At 38.1% G+C, this 20281-nt stretch overlaps 1 protein-coding gene across 2 annotated transcripts in view; it reads left to right on the top strand.

Annotated features, from left to right (window-relative positions):
- LHFPL3 (LHFPL tetraspan subfamily member 3) overlaps positions 1 to 19921 on the top strand; it is a 41012-nt gene extending 21091 nt beyond the window's left edge. Inside the window, exons 3-4 of one of the 2 annotated variants that reach the window (XM_053464267.1) lie at positions 11116 to 11142; positions 17924 to 19921. In XM_053464267.1, the coding sequence (XP_053320242.1) occupies positions 11116 to 11132 (17 nt within the window). In that variant the 3' untranslated portion in view covers positions 11133 to 11142; positions 17924 to 19921. The remainder of the gene's footprint in view (positions 1 to 11115; positions 11143 to 17923) is intronic. The other variant, XM_053464268.1, reaches the window with a different exon arrangement.
- Positions 19922 to 20281: the final 360 nt, after the last annotated feature.

The raw sequence follows: 20281 nt of genomic DNA, 5'->3' as shown, positions 1-20281 counted from the left end.
ACTTGTGTTTTGGGTAGCTCTACAGGTGTTGCTTTATAATTAGGCAACTTTTTTAGACTTGCGCCATTGGCTGAATGTTACCAGAGCCCCCATGACACACACCCCCCCCTGCAAGACCTGACATCCAGTGTTTTAGAGTAGCAGCATTTTTATAAAGACTTCTGCATTTAAACATTGACTTATTAGCACAGTAAAGGTCTAATTTAATTTAGGTAGTATTTTTTTTAATATTGCTTCATATTACATACATAGCTTTATCAACCTTCGTAATGTCCTGAGATGGTTATGTTTAGTGACATAAAAGGAAGAAATAGAAGACGAAACTGAGACTATTTCCTTTGTGATTTTTAGCTAGGAAAATACATTAAAATACAGGAAAAGCTAGCACAATACAATATCAGTTTGTCTATGAAAAGGGGACCTCATTCCAAATTGATGGAATGATTTATACAAATGGGATGTTTATCTGATACAAATGTTGCATATCCATGGTCTTTGGATAATATAAATCCTTCTATTCTAGTTGATTCCTAATAAAATTTGGGTTTTAAACAGGTTTTATTTTTTTTGTTATTTTGTCATCTTTAACTACACAGTCATTTTCTTCATTTATACAGTAGAATTATGCAGTAATACGTATACTGTTGCCCAATAGGCCATTATTGAAAGAAGCTTCATATAAAGGTCCCAACGTATGAAGTAAGAATATGGAAAAATATAGTAGCTATTAATCCCAGAACTAATATATAGCCCTATTGCACTTGCCACCGTTATGTTCTCAATCTTGCCAAATTTCAAGGGCAGAGCTATGGATCAATCCATTAGCCCAGGCTTGGTGTTGGAAATGACAGATAATGACAAAGGTATGATTTAAATTCAGATCACATCCCCTCCATGGGTAATTTAGTGAGTGATGTCACAAAATGTTGAAGGTCAAGGGCATTCTGGTTCTGTCCACACTTTTCGGAAGCAGTAGGAGCTGAAGGGGACGCTGCAAAGAAGAAGAATGTAAACAGCAGAAAAATAGTATTTATTTTTCCTTAATGCTTGCTTTATTATATGCTGCAGTGTAAGACTGAGGAATTGTTCATTTACTTGCTAAAACATTAAAGGGACACTCATATGATACGTTACCTACACAGCCTTCTCCGTTTGGTAAAGATATCACTCTATCTATATTATAAGAATGATTTCAGACAAGATGTTCCTTTGACCAGTACTGTGCTTTATTGAACGTTTGTGATTTCTGAAATGTACACATGTACTATGTATTTGTTTCTATACGTGAACAATAAATCTTATTTAAAAAAAAAAAAAAAAAAAAAGGGACACTCATAGTAACATATTATGGTAATTTAGGTTAAAAAGATACACAAGTCCAAGTTTAATCTTGCTGTAGATCCAGAAGAAGGCAAAAAATCATATAAAAGTGATTTCTATTTCTGAGGGGGAATCCTTCTTGACTCCAAAACATAATCTGATTTTTCACTGGATCGACAAACTGTAACTAATCCTATAACCGATTATACCCCTGTATATTCTTATTTGTGAAACCACCCAGCCCATTTTTAAAAACATCTATTGAATTCAACAGTAGTGAATTCCACATCTTTATTGTTCTTACTGTCAAGAACCCATTTCAGTGTTTTAAGTGAAAATTCCTTTCTTCAATCTGAATGGATGACCTCTTGTTCTTTGCATAATCCTATTAATGAACAGGTCTTCAGAAACCGGCTGGTATTATGTTTTTTATTTCCTTGAATTTGAGTTCATTCTCATTATAAACATGTTAAAAATGATTTGATATGCTTGAATGCAAGAATGTGCATTCCTCCCAGACGGTGGTAGATAATTCACAGCTGGGCAATACAAATTAATATATAGGCGTTTTATGTTTCACTCTAATCACTTTGTGTCAACAAACATTGTAACAGATGGAGTGACAAAGAACAAACTCAAAATGCTGTTAGATGTCATATCCAGACCAGTTTAATTGTTATAATTAAATATTAATATGTGTATGTGTCAACATTTCCATTCAAGCTCTTTAGCAAAAAGACTACTGGCTCCTCTACTAATCATCCGGCTACCACCAAGAAAAATGTTAGAATGCTTTGTTTGAATGCAAAGTATGTGGAGATTAAGCTATAGTTTGTGTTGGCATATTTCAGGGCCAAATATAAAGGCAACAATCAGTGTATAGAGTAGGCAGTTTAATATGCCATCCAAACTATGCCATTTATATATATATATATATATATATATTTCCCCGGACGATCAGCTACACACAAGCCAAAGGTTACTATGTGCAATGCCATATGTAGGCCAGGAGAACGCTACCTACCAGAACACATAGTGCCTACTGTAAAGTTTGGTGGAAGAGGAGGGATAATGGGCTGGGGCTGTTTTTCGGTGCTTGGCTATGTCCCTTAGTTCCAGTTAATAGTAATGTTAATGTGACACCATACAAAGACATCTTAGACAATTGTATGGTTCCAACTTTGTGGCACTGGTCTGAGGAATGCCCATTTCTGTTCCAGCATGACTGTGTACAAAGCAAGAGAAACTCGAGTGGCCTACACAGAGCACTAACATTAACCCCATTGAACACCTGTTATACGGATAGCTCCTACTATCCAAGGAACAGTCCGACCACAATTAGTGCAGTAAAACGAGAACCACTTTTATTACAAAAACATAGAATTTATATAGATCCTTAATTTTATCAACATTCCTTTACTAGACAGAACCCAACTCCAAATCCCATCAGCTTGGGGAGTACACAGGGAATGGATAAAGTGAGGGGATTAAGGGATACAATCCCACCTGTGTTATCCCCCCTGTAGTGAGGCTGCTGCCCGGACAAACAGGTCTGTGCTGGCCGATTAAGAGCTTCAGCCAGGTTACATGATTGTCCCTTTTGAAGGGCTGGAGCTACAGCCACATTCAGTCCGGCTATAACTTATCCTAAAAACATCCTATAAAATATTACCGGGCCTTGGGATCAGAAACAGGACACAGACGCGCTCGATGACCCGGCTAAACCGCACACAAATCCCCAACAAAGATCTCCAAAACACACTCACACAACAAAACACTTTGTGCAAACTGCCCCCTGAAAACCCGACTCAGAGTTCCACGAAAATGTCTGTGTCTGCCGGGGACAGGAGGTCCAGGCCAACTTTGTTAACCTGGCCCTGTCACAACACCCTTGGGATGAATTGAAATGCTGATAGCGAGCCAGGTCTTCAAGTCCAAAATCAGTGACTGATCTCACAAATGCTCTACTGGATGAATGGGGAAAAATTCCCCAAATCTTGTGGAAATCCTTCCCAGAAGAGTGGAGGCTAGCTGCTGGGGAGTGGGCAACTCCGTATTAATGCCCATAGTTTTGGAAAGGGATATATAGGATATCCAACAAGCTCATATGCACGATGGTCAGGTGTCCACATAACTTTGGCCATAAAGCATATGGCACATTTACTAAGTGGTTTGGGTTTTTTTGCATTAAAAAAATAAAACAACTTAGTCTTTATTTATAATTTTGTTTGCCATGTACAGGGAAAGCTTTTGTAGCATTATTATTATAATATCACATGATGTGACACTGTTTGTTGGACTATGCATATAAAAGAAAGCCATATGTGCACTTGAAAACAAATAAACAATAAGTAGATTGCAAGGGTATACTAATCAAGATTAGGACATTCACGTGAGATGCAGTTACTGCCATGTTATCCTTTGACATCAACAAGGCATTTACGTCCACACAACTGCCGCTCACTGGATATTTTCTCTTTTTCGGACCATTCTCTGTAAAAGACCAGCCTGGTACCAACAACCATTCCACGTTCAAAGTCACTTGAATCCCCTTTCTTCCCCATTCTGATGCTCGGTTTAAACTTCAGGAAGTTGTCTTGACCACGTCTACATGCCGAAATGCATTAAATTGCTGCCATGTGATTGGCTGATTAGCTATTTGTGTTAAGAAGCAATTGAACAGGTGTACCTAATAAAAGTTTCAAGCCTGACAAAAGTGTTAGGGGTGCCCCTTAGGGTTCTGTTCCGGGACCAATTTTATTCAACATATTTATAAATTATCTTGAAATAAGCGTTGAAAGTCATGTTTCTGTGTTTGCAGATGACACTAGACTCTGTAAAGTAATACAGTGTGAGCAGGATATCACTTTGCTGCAGAGGAATTTAGATAGACTGGGCACACAAATGGCAGATGGAATTTAATGTAGATAAATGCAAAGTTATGCACTTCGGGGTAAGGAATACACAAGCAACTTACACCCTAAATGGTAGTGAGTTAGGGATAACAACAAATGAGAACGATTTGGGAATTGCTATAGACAACAAACTAGGCAACAATGTGCGATGTCAGTCAGCAGTTGCTCAGACCAGTAAGGTATTGTCATGTATAAAAAGGGGCATCAATTCGTGGGATAATTAAAAATATAATTTTGCCCCTTTATAAATCAATGGTAAGACCACGCCTTGAATATACAGTGCAGTTTTGGACACCTATTCTAAAGAAGGATATTATAGCACTGGCAGGGGAGGGCTGGCAGCCTAAGGCCTGGGGGGCAAGTCTAGTCAAGTGGCCCGTTGCGCCACCAAAGCAGCACACCATCCATGCCCATCTTTTCCTGATTTTCTAACGCATATTGATGTAATGTGATGGGACAGCTAATCTTTGTAACAAAATAAAATTTAAATATGGAAAAAATGGACCCTAGGCATTTCCTTGGGCCCCTGTCTGTAATTATCCCCAGAGTTCCTTTGTCCCTCATTCACTAAGCCACACCTCTGTTTTACTTACTCCCTGGAGTTCAGGTATAGATCAAATAAACAACACATGTAAACAGCACGTGCATGTATAGATCAACTGAATAAGAAATACAAACACTGTATTTGCAGGTGTACATAAATATGGAAACATAGCATAGCAAAATAACACACAAACCCAGCTTTGCAGGTACAGATGAACTGGAAATCACATAACAACTAAGCATTAAAGGTATAAATAAAACCCCCTAAATTACAGGCATAGATCACAGGATGCACACCCCCAAAGCCAGCCCTGCTGTCCACATTGCCCACATAGAACCCGACCAGCACCAAGATAACATTAACAAATTACAGTCCAGAGTGAGCAACTTTGTCCCCAAACAGCCCGCCCTGACACCAGTACAAGCTCTGCAACACCGACACCCAAACACACACACCAGTACAAGCTCTGCCACACCGACACCCAAACACATACACTAGGACAGGCTCTGCCACACCGACACCCAAACACACACATACACACACACCATGACAGGCCCTGCCACACAGACAGCCAAACACACACAGACACCAGGACAGGCTCTGCCACATCAACACTCAAACACACACCAGGACAGGCTCTGCCACACCGAGACCCAAACACACACCAGGACAGGCTCTGCCACACCGATATCCAAACACACACACAAACCAGGACAGGCTCTGCCACACCTACACACCAGGCTCTGCGACACTGACACCCACATCCAAAATGCTTTCCACACTGGTTTGCTGTTTGTTTGTTTTTCCCCTTGTGTATTGATGTCCCAGCCAGCCCCCCCTTTGTTTTTAATGTATTTCCTCCCACACCCTTGTGTATTGCCCCATGTGGATTTGTGCCCCCCAGCCAGCCTTCTTTGTTCATTATGCCCCAACACCCTTGTGTATTGATTTATGTGATGTCCCCAGCCAGCCCCCTCCCTTGTGTATTGATGCCCCCCTTTGCATTGTTAATGATTGACCCATGTATATTGAACCCAGCCACCCACCTTTGTGTATTGATTTATGTGGTGCCCCAACCACCCTGTTGTGTACTTATACCCCTTAGCCACCCCCATTTTGCATTTAATTGTTGTCCCAATGCAGCCCCCCCTTTGAATAATTGAACAATTGCCCCAGGCCCAGCCCGCCCCTGAGCACTGGAAAAGGTACAGAGGCAGGCTACAAAATTAATAAAAGGAATGGAACACTTTAGTTATGAAGTAAGGTTAACAAATTTAAATCGGTTTAGTTTAGAAAAAATGGTGCCTCAGAGGGGTTATGATAGCATTATATAAATATATTTGGGGCCAATACAAACCATTGTCTGGAAATATATTCATAAACAGGACTATGCATAGGACACGTGGTCACGCATTTAGACTGGAGGACAGGTGATTTAGTCTAAGGCAAAGGAAAGGGTTTTTTATTATTATTATTATTATACTTTATTTATAATGCGCCAACAGATTCCGCAGCGCTGATTATTACCGTAAGGACTATAAGGATGTGGAATTCTCTGCCTGCAGAGGTAGTTTTATCAGAGTCTGTACAGACATTTAAACAGCAACTGGATGAATACTTGCAAAAACATAATGTTCAGGGATATCATTTTTATAGCTTCTTCATCCAAGGATCGATGTGACTGCCATTCTGGGGTCAAGAAGGATTTTTTTCCCTAGTTTGATGCAGAATTGACAAGAGCTACAAACTGGATTTTTTTTTAGCAGATGTTCCTGCGATTGGGCAGATTCTCAGGTCGTGGACCTTAATTTAGTTTCACATAACAATTATTGCTCAAACAATAACAAATTGTAACAAAACTCTTGGCCCAAACACAGAGTCTCACTTCCATATAAATAAAGTATTTTTTAACAAAGCCGTCCGCCCCTAAAACCAGAAGGCTAACCAACCCCTTAACCAGTTCATCCACGCCCCACAAATGAACATTAAAACCATTTGTGCCCCCCCACACACACACACAGTTTTCTCCTGTTGTCTATTTCCCTGCAGCAGGACACTATCTCACATACTGACTCCCCTCCTCCCCTCTTCTTACTTACTTCTCCCACCTCTTCTGTCAGCATGGTCTCTGCTTCTGCAAAGAGGAATCAGAGGAGACCAGAAAATGGCTGGAGAAGGTAAGTGAGCAGGTGGGGGGCATATTCAAGGCAGGGTGCCAGTGTATTGGTGCACAGACAGGACTGAGGGGAAGTGAGAGAGAGCGAGAGAGGAATTTTTTGGGCAACCAATTTCATTTGCAAATAGAAACCAAACCTGTTTCACAAGGCTTAGGAAACAGAATTTGTTGTCTGAAAAAAGAATGGGACAAAAACGAATGAAAAATTGGTCCGAAATATAATAAATGCCAGGATGTGTAATCTCATCAGTCCCTAACCCTCACCGGTAGATATGACGATAGTCTCTAGCAATGCTTTTATGATGTCTATGCCCCCATTCAGTCTGCTTCATATTTGCACCCAAACGGCTTGTCTGAGCCACCAAAAAAGATGAGTATGGGTGGTGGTGCTAAGTAGGAGGGCACAGACCATTTGCTTTGTAAGGGACCCCAAAACTGATGTCTCCAGAAGTGTGAGAGTCAGTGTCACAGTGTTACAGTCTTCCAGGCAAACCTTCACTATTTTTAACGTGTTGCATTATGGCTCCACCCTTTGTGGTCCTGCCCTTTTGTAGCGCCACCCCCGCCAACCCCACAACTATGGCTGGTATTTTCTTGAGGAAATGGTGGCAACCCTAGACATTACTAAGTTTGTTTTGAAATAAAAAATACCGCTTATTTTGGATAATGTTGCTGAGGAAATGGTTGCACACAATATGTCCAAATTTGAAAAAATTAACAATTTGGATACAAATGTGTGCATCTTGTAATATTTGCCCTATAACTGCCAAAATAAATAAAAATCTTTGGCATATAAGGCGTGTCCAAATTGAAAGGTATGTGAATATATTTTATTTCTCAGTTGCATTACCTGATTTTTAAGAAGTAAAACAATGCTTTTCTCAAAATTAAAAGTTAATATATTTTATGCTATATGATGGATTTTGTATGGTTAATATTGTTTAGAAAGAAAGCCCTACTTGTCCTGAAAAATAATATGTATATATAATATGTGTGGGTACACTTAATAAAAGAGGGAAATTACAGTTAAACACGGACATAGCAAAAATGTTGTAAAATGCTATTGTTCATAAGTGTAAAAATGCCTTTGTCCTGAACATGTTAAAAAGAAGAGAGCATGTGGCAACTGGAGCAGCAAAATAGCTGCCAGAATTTGGCTGACACTAAGATAAACTTTGATGTTTAACTACGCTTTATAGCCTGTTCTGCCTGTGTCTGCATTTACAAGAATAAAAATTAGCTACCATACTTTACATTGTGATATTGTGGTTACTATTCCTCCACCTTGTAGTTTTGATCTATAGGAAAGCTGTTAACAAAAGTGTTGAAGGCCAGGACAATTTTTAGACGTGCAAATGGCCAAAAATGACTGATATATTTCTTGGTTTGTTTTTGGCAAACAAATTGTTTCCCTACCCATTTGGTTCAGCCAATAATTCAAGGGGGGGGTTTACTTTCATTCACACTTTCTATCTGGTTCACGCTCTCCCTTATGCTCGCTAAATGTTTCCCTACCTTCTCTGCCGACCACTTTACCATCTTTTCCTTCTTCCTCTTCTATCTTTTATATTCTATCTTCATCCGCATCTCCCTGGGCATAACCCATCGGGAACATCCGCCAAAATGCTTCTGGTGACATAATCTACCTAATCCTCCAAATGGTGAAGAAGACGTCACTGAAAGCGCCATCATTTTGACCTAAATTCCCGCCAGGTTATATCTGTGACTTTCTTAGCTTAAATTATGCTGCTGTAATGCCTTGTTGCTGAGGCATTCAGCAACACTGAGATCGGCATCATGAGCCATGTCTGGCCCCTCCTTGGGCCGCCAACGCCAGGTTCAAAGATAGGGCATAGGCACAGACTGACCAAAATGGAAAAAAATGTGTCTTCCAAAAATGGCAGTAATCATGCCTGCTATGTCTAGTGAAATTGAACCCAATTATGAATTACATTTGGTTGACTTAGTAACTTAGCAAATACCGTATATTCCGGCGTATAAGACGACTTTTTAACCAAAAAAAATCTTCTTAAAAGTGGGGGGTCGTCTTATACGCCGGGTACTTACCAAGCCGGAGGTTCCCACGAAGCCACCAATCTCTCTAATCACTACGCGCCGGCTATTGATGCCGAGCGCAGGGATGCCGTCATGTCCCGGCGCCCGGCATCAATTGCCGGCGCGTAGTGATGAGGGAGCAGGGAAGCCCGAGGTCTGGCACTTGAGACCTCGGCTTCCCTGCTCTCTAATCACTAGGCGCCGGCTATTGATGCCGAGCGCAGGGATGACGTCATGTCCCGGCGCTCGGCATCAATAGCCGGCGCGTAGTGATTAGAGAGCAGGGAAGCCGAGGTCTGAAGTGCCAGACATCGGGCTCCCACAACTGCATGGAAGAAAGAAGACAGGTAAGATAAGGTAAGAGATGGGGAGAAAGGCACAAAGGGGGGAGAAATATATATATATATATATATATATATATATATATATATATATACACACACACACACACTGGTGTGTATATATATATATATACTGGTGTGTGTATATATATATATATATATATATATATATATACATACGTGTGTGTGTGTGTGTGTGTGTGTATATATATATATATATATACATATACATATACATGTGTGTGTAAAGGCAGGGGTTTGTGGTGAGGGCAGTGTATAAATGTGTATGTATGGACAGGCATATGTGTAGATATATATATAGATATATATATTATATATGTGTGTGTGTGTGTAAGGGCAGTGCATGTATGTATATGTCAGCAAATCAACCAGCAAATCACCGGTAAGGTACATCGCTTGCCGTGATTGGCTGGTTGTTGTACGCTGGGTAGAGGGGTAGTCTTATACGGCGAGTATAGTCCAAACTCTATATTTGGACTGTAAAAGTTGGGGGTCGTCTTATACGCCCAGTCGTCTTATACGCCGGAATATACGGTACTTTTTCACATAGGGTCAGGTAGGAATGGATAGTTATTTCCCTCTATACATGATATCATCATTTAAAAACTGGGCTATCTTATATTAAAAATGTCTGGTATTAAAATTAGTTTTATTTAAAACATCAACAGGGTGACAAATATGCAAAAGAGACGGAATCGAGAAGAGGGCAAATAATTTTTCTCAGCACTGTATGTATTTCCAGCAAACTCACATGGAAGGCAATTACAAATAGCACAACCTATTTTTTTTTTATTAATGCAGTGAGGCGGAAACAACTTTGAATTTTTTTACCTGTTTTTATTTATTTAGCCAATGGAACAATGTGAATTAAAACTTGTCTTGAGTCCGAATCATATTCTACACAATACTCATAGCCTTCATCTGCACATATGTCCTACTCTCGATTTTCAGTAAAAGTTTAAGCAATACGCTGCAAACTAAACCAATCAATCAATCAAAAAAAAACAGCTAACTTATATCAACAACTTGACATTACTAGGAAAATAACTAAACCAAAAATAAAAAAACAGCAATACGATTGAAAAAAATAAATCAAAAACAATTAGTACATAAATAATTAACAAAATAATTTAGTCATTATCTCTAGTGGTTAGGTGAGGAAATAGCATAAGAGGTAGTGTTTGGGTACCATTAGTGCATAGTGATGGTGTTAGCATTGACCAGGGTGGGGCCAACGTCCTTACTGCTAAGCTCCAGTTGGGGAGATCTCTCTTTGAAAGTTCCCATTGAACAGTGGTGCTACAGGGAGCCTGATCTCTCAAGAGAGTGATTGGCCCTCTGTCATGCGGCGGATGAACCACCACTCGCTGGACCTGCCACTTTAGGCCTAGAACATGACACCAAGTGGTAGATGTTAGGTATTGGAGTTCTGCTTTTAGTTTCTCATTTTAATGTTAGACAGCCTAATCATGTCCTAGCTATTTAAAAATCTTTGTATAGTATTGATTCAATATTTGTATTATACTTAATGTTTTCAGGTTTTAGTTCATAAATAATTTACTACATATATGGCAACTGACTATACTTAGTTGCAGGAAATGGCAGTATAATACAAAGACATCTTTTCCAACATTTGCACACAATCATAGTTCTGCTCATATTTTAAATCTAGTTTCCCATTATCTTGTTGTCTATTCATATTTTGACAATTTCCTTAACCAGCATATTTTCCCTTCTCTACAGATGATGGAAATGCCTAATAATTATAAGGTATGTACAGCGTAAAGCTGCTTAGTGTGTGCGCATGTTACTTAGGTTGGCCGTTACTTAGGTGGGCATTTCTATTTGTGCTTTTGTCTTAACTTGTTGCATGGCTTCTTGCTGCCAAAATGTGATGTTTAGGCAATCCATGTGTTGCGTCATTTGCCCTTCCGTAGGCTATGCCTTTTATGTCCAGTAAAAGCGACCTCCAAACTTTATGCTTATTTTCAATTACAAGCACACTAAAATTTAGGTGAAGAATTGGTGAAGAATTTACCCATTTTTTATTTTGTTTTGGGTTTTTCCCTGTGTACGATCAAATTGAGAACATGATGTTCTCCTTTGTTAATTAGTGTAGGTGGAGTTTGGGGCTTACTCCAGCAATAGATTTACTCTAGTTTTGTCCACATGATTGTTTAGATTGGGAATAAAGACATAATTCCATGGTTTTATTTAGATGTTTTCTGTTGTGATTACAGTTTTTGGTATGTGTTATGCTGTATATATTATACATATAAAATAATAAAAAACCAACTAGGTTGAGAAGTCAGTTACAGAATAGTGTGCTTTTTGCATGGAGTAGGCAAAAAGGTATCCTGAATCTAAGGATTTAGACATGAGTCTTACATCAGGAAAAGTGGGCAGACTAGATGGGCCGAATGGTTCTTATCTGCCGTCAGACTCTATGTTTCTATGATTCCTCACATACAGGACACAGTTTACTTTGCATATCATCAATTATTGAAATAGAAGCACTGACTTAATGCAATGATATACAAGCTACTAAACAGGATGTTTTTCTCTGGAGAAGAAATTGGATGCAGATGTTAACATTAAAAACAGTGTTAACCGAGAGTGCATTCCAATTACATACCATGCTATTTACAATATGGTCCAAATGTCTTAGTCACCTACCACAATCTGCTTTTATTTCAGCATTTCAGTTTTTCTAATTTGTTAGAAAAACAAATATGTATTGTTGTTTTAGAAGTGCTGTATATTGTTTTTCAAAAAAGTAGAAAATAATTTGTTAGTGCACTTGGAAAAATAAAAAATTAATTGATTATACGAGTTTGTGTAGAATTTAGCAATCCACATTATTTCAACACTCCTTTAGTGTATCATTTAAAGATGTTTCAGTGTGCTTTCACTTTTCAAAGGTTCCCAAAAATATTTAATAGGGTTGAGGTTTGGTGATTGCGATAGGAAAGCCATGCAAATTAGTACTTCTTCCTGTTCCTTGGATTTCAGATATGCCTGGCAGATGCAATATTGTTGTCATGTTGGAAACTGGATTTTCTGCCACAAAATTGTACGCCAGAATGGATGGCATGCCTCTACAAAATGGAGTGACACTTCTCTTTGGTCGAAGTGAAGTTGATCAGGTGCAAGTCACCAACTCCAGAATAGGCAAAACATCCACACATCTCAATATTTCTTTATGGGTTGTACACACTGTGATGTGGGCCTCTCATGATGCCATCTCCTTACATGAACAAAAGTCACATTTTGATTTATCAGTAAGCAGGACCTTTTTCCAGTAATACTGTGAAATTTCCATATTTTAAAAGTTTAGAAGTGGTTCTCTATTTCCCACAGAAGCTGTACTTTGCCAGTTGTCTTTTGACTGTACTTTTGCTTATTGGGGCAGGACCTCATTCCTGGTTCATCTGGCCATGAATTGTGTACGGAGAGGCTATTCTATTCTGTAATGATATTCGCTTGATAAACTTACTTCTGATAGTGTGGTCTTCCTTTGAATTACAATTTTTAGTTTAGCTGCAATTTGGCACTAGGAGTAGGAGAGTTTTCAGCAAATTCTTTCGCTAAGCTCCTTTGACAAGTTTACTAAAGGTATTTCAACTGATGTCTTTCTTTAAAGACCCTAACAGGATCACTAGTAGAAGCACTAGAAGGACCATACTAATGTAATTAATATCAGGTGTTAATTGTTAAAAGACAAATACAATTGATGTGTGCTAGGATTACCCTTTGAAGGAAATATATTGTGTCACAGTTGTGTGAATAGAATATTTTACGTAAATATTTAACAAAGAGATAAGAATTGATTTGTCTCAGTGTTAAATAACATATTCCTAAATAATCAAGTATAAACCGATTACAGTATTATACTACTTTGAATAAATTATCAACTAAAACCACTTGGTGATGGTAGACTTTTAGATCTTATTGTATATGTTATGTTTTTTCAGGTGTATAGAATTTCAAAAAAATGCTCTAATGTTTAACATATATAAAAAGGTCAGCTCTTAAGCACAACAATACATATTTCTTAAACATTGGTAATGCATTACAACTTTGATCACAAGTTCATGAAAAACCCTTATGGAACAGCGACAAACCGTAAGTACAGTTTTGGGAAAAGGCTTCACAAAAAAGAAGTGGAAAAACACGGTATAAATAGTTAAGCCAGCTACATATTGCCAGGGTAATAATAATATAATAGAAGGTTATTTTTTACCCAATGGAGACAAAATTGAAAATTGCATTACCAGTTTGTTTTTCTATTTTCTTTGTTTAGGTTATAAAATAAAGCTTATCCCTTCAAGGTCAAGGGATTTCCATACCCTAAAGTCCAGAGCTAATTTTACCATATGTTTTATTAAACAGTGATTCCTGTTTAGCATGTTTGCTCTACCCACACAAACTATACGTTGTTTTTTTCAGGACAAGTAGGGTCTTCTTTTGAAACAGTATTAATACATTTATAATGTACAATTATCAATGCTAATATGTAAAAATGTATGCAGAAATAGAAATGAACACAATTTTGCTTAAGATTCCTTCTACAGAGTAGGTGTCAATGCTGAACAATAACTCAATGTATGTTCAACAACCTCCCCTAAAGTAATAACCTATATCAATATGTTTTTAATGTTTTAGAGGGTTTTTTGTTGTTGTGATTTTCCAATTCTCTTGGTAGAATATTAACGCAGATTTTTTGAATAGGTTTTTACTATTTTTTGCATTGCATCCAGTGCAACTTGTATAGAGATCTCTGTGAATCTCTAATGTATCATGGTAAAATCACTGGGGACCCTAGAATTATCACTTTTTCATTTTGAAACCTTTTTTGTGGCTTTAATAGCATGCCTATAATGATGTTAAGGGGTTATTCGATATTAGGCCAATTTTAACTGAATGCTCAGTTTGGTAAGAAGTCAAAAGGTTACCAAGACCTAAATCAGATATAAAATATGACATATAATATATATGTATCCTAACCCTTTATGCTAACTACAGTACTTGGCTAATATTCACAAATACACAGTGGCCACCTAAACAATCATAAAATACAGGAATATTATTTTCAATAGTAAAATTCCTCTTAAAAGCATTTTGACAAAATCATAGCACACGTGTAAAACTACAAATTAGGAATAAGATATATTCATACCTGGGAATTTTCAGGCTCTGGCTACCCATTGCGGGATGTGGGTAGGCAGTCTGGATGATGTTGCATGTTGAGCTAGCCCCAGACTATATATAGTGTTTGTGTATCTATATATATATCTATATTGCAGTGGGGGACTACCCAGTGCACGCTGGGCAGCAAATCAACTTGAGGGTGTATAGAGTGTACTCAGAGGGACAGGGGATTAAATATCTAAAAATAAATATTTTAATTAGGAGGCAGGGACCCCACACTGTGCTTGCCCTTTACTTATCCCCTTCCTTTCCTAGTGGGGTGGGGGTTTAAATTAATGTTAAAGCTCTTTAGCTTCACTTCCTCATTTCTGCAAACAGGGCTGTTCGGGTCAAAAGGCATTAAAGTCCCTTTAGAGGGGCACAGATGGGCACCCGATCTCATGCCTCTCCCCCCTTCATTCGGCCCTGGGGGGGCTTCCCTACCCTTTTATCTGTAAGTCTTTAGACGATTCAAGTCTGTGGACACCATTAAAGGACACCATTAAAGGACACCATTAAAAGACACCTGCAACTTGCAGGTTAATGAATCTGTGAGTTGCCTGCTTTTTACCTACAGTTTACTAGGAGGCGAGTGTATACATTATTCTTTGCAAGTCAAAATGCGAGTTGTCTTTATTGAATCTGCAAGTTGGACTTTTGGAGTAGCAAACTCACACGAGTTGGACAAACTAGTATTTCTAGCCAACTCACAAGGACACACAATTAAGTTTGGTGACTAGATCCCTACGTTTTATGAATGTTGTAACGGGTTCACCAAGAGAGCTGTAGTAATTCCCAGAGATCACTCCGGAATCACTTCCAGCACCAGCCAGCATGTGCACCTTGGAACCCTGCTATGTGTACCCAATAAGTAGACACAACTACCTTGAACTGAGTACAGCAGGAATGAACAGTTTATTGATGTAAAACATAGACTCATATATATCCACAGAACTGCATTAACATAAATTAACAGATACATGCATTCAACCCAACCTTTAATCCCCAATCAGCAAACCTATTGATGGGATTAATTAAACAATGGAGTTCCTGCCTGTGCTATCTTTGTTTGGCAGCCAGGCTGGAGCCATCTCTGACTACCTTGGGCTCCTGTATGACAGGTCATTCTGTTTCAAATGTCTTCTCACGTCTTTGTATGTTAGTTAAGTTATATATTAGCTGTATTTATCGTTGCACAAATTTCTTTCATTGGCAAGCTCCATATTATGACAATACATCAATCAGAAAATATGCGATGATGTGATGAGGACAACAGCCTGCTCATCATATAATATAATAACTCCTTCAGGGTTATCGTTGGTCTCCTTGCCTGGTCCGTGAGTTTTGATGGGCGGCCCTCTCTTGGCAGGTTTGTTGTGGTGCCATATTCTTTCTATTTTTTTTAATAATGGATTTAATGTTGCTCCAGTAGAATGTTCAAAATTTTGAATATTTTTTTTTTTATAACCAACCTTGACCTGTACTTCTCCACAACTTTGTCCCCGACCTGTTTGGAGAGCTTCATGGTGTTGTAGACTCTGAGGCCTTTCAGAACAGGTGTATATATATATATATCAGGGCTTGACAAATTTGTTGTGAATCTAGGCGCCAGCTAAAAAAGTTAGGAGCCAGGATATTTTTTTTAAATTAACAGTTGGTCAGGAGTGATCTGATCATCAGCCCACTTACTAAAATCACAGCATTTGACTTGGAAGCACCCTGGACTTTCAGGTCAGTGCTGTTTTTTAAAAATATATATATATATATTTTTACTCTTTCAATGCTGATGTTCCATTGGAGCACAGCATTGCCTGATATTTAGTCCCCACAAGCTTGTGGGGACAAATGTTAACCCCTGCAATGCCACGAATGTGTCATACACAATTGCGGCATTGAAGGGGTTAACGCTGCACTGTCACTCTCATGGAGCGATCAGGCAGCAGGGGGGTGTTGGGGCTGGCCTCCACACTCATGTGGAGACCAAAGAACCCTCTCCCCCTGTTCCTGAAGCTGCCTCTGGCAGCTGGGACGCAATTGCTGGTCTACAGACCAGCCATTGCAGGGGGGGGGAGTCTCTTTGATGACTGCTGTAGGCTTCCATGCCTACAGGAGTCATCGAAGGGCTTGTGGGGGCTCGTTTTTGCTGTTGCTGGTCTGCCTGGGCGATCGCGGCATTGAAGGGGTTAACGCTGCACTGTCGCTCCCATGGAGCGATCAGGCAGCTGGGGGGTGTTGGGTCAGGTCCCCACACTTGTGTGGGGACCCAATCAACACATCACCCCCTTCCTTGAAGCTGCCTGTGGCAGCGGAAAACACGATTGCAGGTTTTCCTGCAACCGCGTTTTCAGTCTACAGAATCACTCCGTGGGAGTGATCTCAGGCTTGGGGGCGGGCTCGGAGTGGCTGTGCTGTCTGCCCAGACTCCTGGGCAGGCAGAAGCAGCAGTGCCCCTGGAGTTTTGTGCAATCATTTAATACAAGTCCCAGGAGTGCCGGTAACTATCATTGGAATTATATATAATGGTTATGTGGCAGATCATGTGACACCTAGATTGCACACAGTTGGATTTTATTTAACTAATTATGTGACGTTTGAAGGTAATTGGTTGCACCAGGTCTTAGTTAGGGGTTTCATAGCAAAGCGGTGAATACATATGCATGCACCACTTTTAAGTTTTTTTTCTTATTTTTTTAGAATGTTGTAAAAAAAAAAAAAGTTATTTTGTTCATTTTACTTCACCAATTTGGACTATTTCGTGTATATCCATTACATGAAATCCAAATAAAAATCCATTTTAATTCCAGGTTGTAATGCAACCTAATAGGAAAAATACCAATGGGGTGGATACTTTTGGAAGGCACTGTAGAACTAACAGTAAATGGCTGATGGTACTTGGCATGTGTGAATTTCAAACTTACCTGTTTGTGAAAACAATATTTTTGTTGCACTTTGTGTTATCTTAGAATAATCAGTTCAGTGTGATTTGCCATATGTGTTTAAAGCATTTATTTGTAGTATAATGGATTTTGTATAACAAGCACATTGAGTTTGAATAATTATGCAGAGGTTCTGGTCCTTTAAATAGTAAAAAAAAGCCCCAATTTTTAAGAAAGAAAGTGCACATTGAGTGGCAGAAAAATACAGAAGAATAAAAAGAAGCACAGATAAAATGAAAGCTGAATTTTGATTGTTCTCAGCCAATCCTTAAAATCCTGGTCGCTTACCAGATAATTAATAAATTAAATAAAAAGGTATCTATCTAACCGATCTGAACTTAAGTTAAAGCATGACTTTGTTTAATGTGTCACAGTGTTTCTATTCATTTTGTCTACAGCTAACTTTCTTTTCTCTGTTTTTACAGCTCTGCTGAGTTAATATTCAGAAAAGCAAGTATACCGGATACAAACATTTTTGTACATCATCATTAAGTGTTAAGAAGACTTCAATGTACAAAGACAATTCTGAACTGTGGCAGTGTTTTTAAAGTTAACTTGTAAAATGAGTTAAGAAGACACAAATAATGCTTTTCCAACTGACATGTATGCCATCTCAACAGAACTATTTTGTATTACTATAATTATATTCATGGGTACCTCAAACTAGTGGGTCTTTATAAAGTTGTGTTTGATGTGTAATAAATAGGTTAATTTCATATTTAATTTTTTTAAAGGATTCTGGCAAAATTATATATGTATAATAGCTCGTAAAGAACAGAACACGTAAAGTTAGTGTTGGTTATATTGTTAGGTCCATAGATACATACAAAAATATCCTTAATATTATCATGTACCATTGATGGTATAAAATATTTTTTCAAAATGCATCATGTATCCAATCAATTTAGTCAAAGTTTTTACACACAATGTCAGTTCACTAAAACTATGATATATTAATCATTTCTCATCCACAGTATTAGGACAGAAACATGATAGATTTAGTAGATCTTCCTTTTTAATGTAGTTTTATACATTGCTTCGACTATTTAAATATATATATCACAAAAAGCATTCTTACGAAACACCTTGAAGCTGTATGCTCTGGGTTATCACCAAAAATAAGTCCTTTATAGCCTTCCGTTATCAGGTCTGGGAAATATTGAATCAGTTTGTTCATACCGTAGTTTCAATGTCATCTCCCTTGGTACTTGATACATTTAGATGGGATTAGTATAGATCACAAATGAAGGAAATGTATTCTTCATGTTACCAAAAAAATAAACTTTTATGAAAAAGGATTTCACACCAAATATTCCCTCTTCATCATGTTTCTGTCACCAGAATTTGTGTGAAAGCTACAGATTGTATAAAGACCGCTTCTAAAGAGAGGAAATGTCTGTATAAAATATCACAAGTGATGAACCATTTCTAGTTATTAAGGTTTCAATATGATTATAAAGTGTACTTAAAGCCAACATCATCATGATATTTAGATAATCTTGCATTTTAGGAGTCCACATATGTTGTTTTTTTTAAGGTGCATAGTTACTTTTGACATATGGAATCTCTGTCCTTACGTAAAGTAAAAATAACTGTATTTTGAAGTAGGATATGTTAATATTTTCTGCTCAGGAGACTAATCTTCTTCTGTCAGTCTCTCCTATAGCAGAATAGTAATCCTCATAGAATAAAAAATGTTTGCTTACTCTTAATGTGAAATCGGCATTAATAAAGGTATGGTAGGATGAAGAATTGATACAGCATCTCATATTTTAATGTGTGAGAATTCTTGCACTTGCTATGTGGTTTATATGTTGTGAATCTAACATGCCCTTATTGAAGATGTGCACACTAAAAGATTAATTGCATACATTGTTCAGCATTGTCAGTGTGGATATTTTGAAGTAGATCTAGTTTCACTTCACTATGGTATTACATAATATCTCATTAGATCATTTGAGGAATGGCAATGGAGGATGGGTAGGCAGGATTGAAAATGTCATGTAAAAATACATAAAATAGAAATGTGTGGTTTATAAATTATTACGTATCTGCTATGTACTGAAAGCTCTAAGAAACCTGTCTAAAAGCTATATATAGTTTAGATGAGCCAGCATCTTACAGATGACATTAGGTCAACACCAGCCTAGATTGTTATGTTGAATTTACTGACGTAGCGTCCCAAGATGAAAGTAGCATACTTTTGAGTAAGAAATGTATTGTACTTATTAAACTCACACTGCGCCACAAAATGGTATTCACGTCGCAGACCCTGAGATTTACTACACCAGAAAGAAACTGTTAGTAGTGTTTGTAAAAACAGTATCAGTAATAAAACAAACACCTGTTATGTTTTGGATGAGTAAATTGTGTACTGTATATAATAAACTGTATATTATATGATTTGATAAATGGACACACAATAGTATGGAATATTCTTATTTCCCAACCCACATGCACATATATGACATCTGGCATATCTTCTAAAATTATGTGCTAGAGGAGTGTGAAATATGTATGAGTCTAATAGGTTACCAAATTGTAATCCTGTTTAAAGAAATGTTTTAGGTTTATAACTCATAGCTTTACATTTGTAATGTCACTGTAAAGACAGACCCCGAGTAGGGCCAGCACAGAGGCTAAAAACTGTAACACGAGGTGACAAATCCAGACATATAGATGAGAGAAGCAAGGTCAGATGAAGCCGGGTCAGATTGGACGATATTTTGGTAGCCAAATCAGGAGACAAGGATTAGGTAGCAGTAAAGTAAAAGTTCTGAGTT

The sequence above is a fragment of the Spea bombifrons genome, chromosome 4 (genome assembly GCF_027358695.1).
Source record: "Spea bombifrons isolate aSpeBom1 chromosome 4, aSpeBom1.2.pri, whole genome shotgun sequence".
NCBI classification, from domain to species: domain Eukaryota; kingdom Metazoa; phylum Chordata; class Amphibia; order Anura; family Pelobatidae; genus Spea; species Spea bombifrons.
Note: the sequence above shows the minus strand (reverse complement) of the source record. Positions and strands in the feature narration are given on the sequence as shown.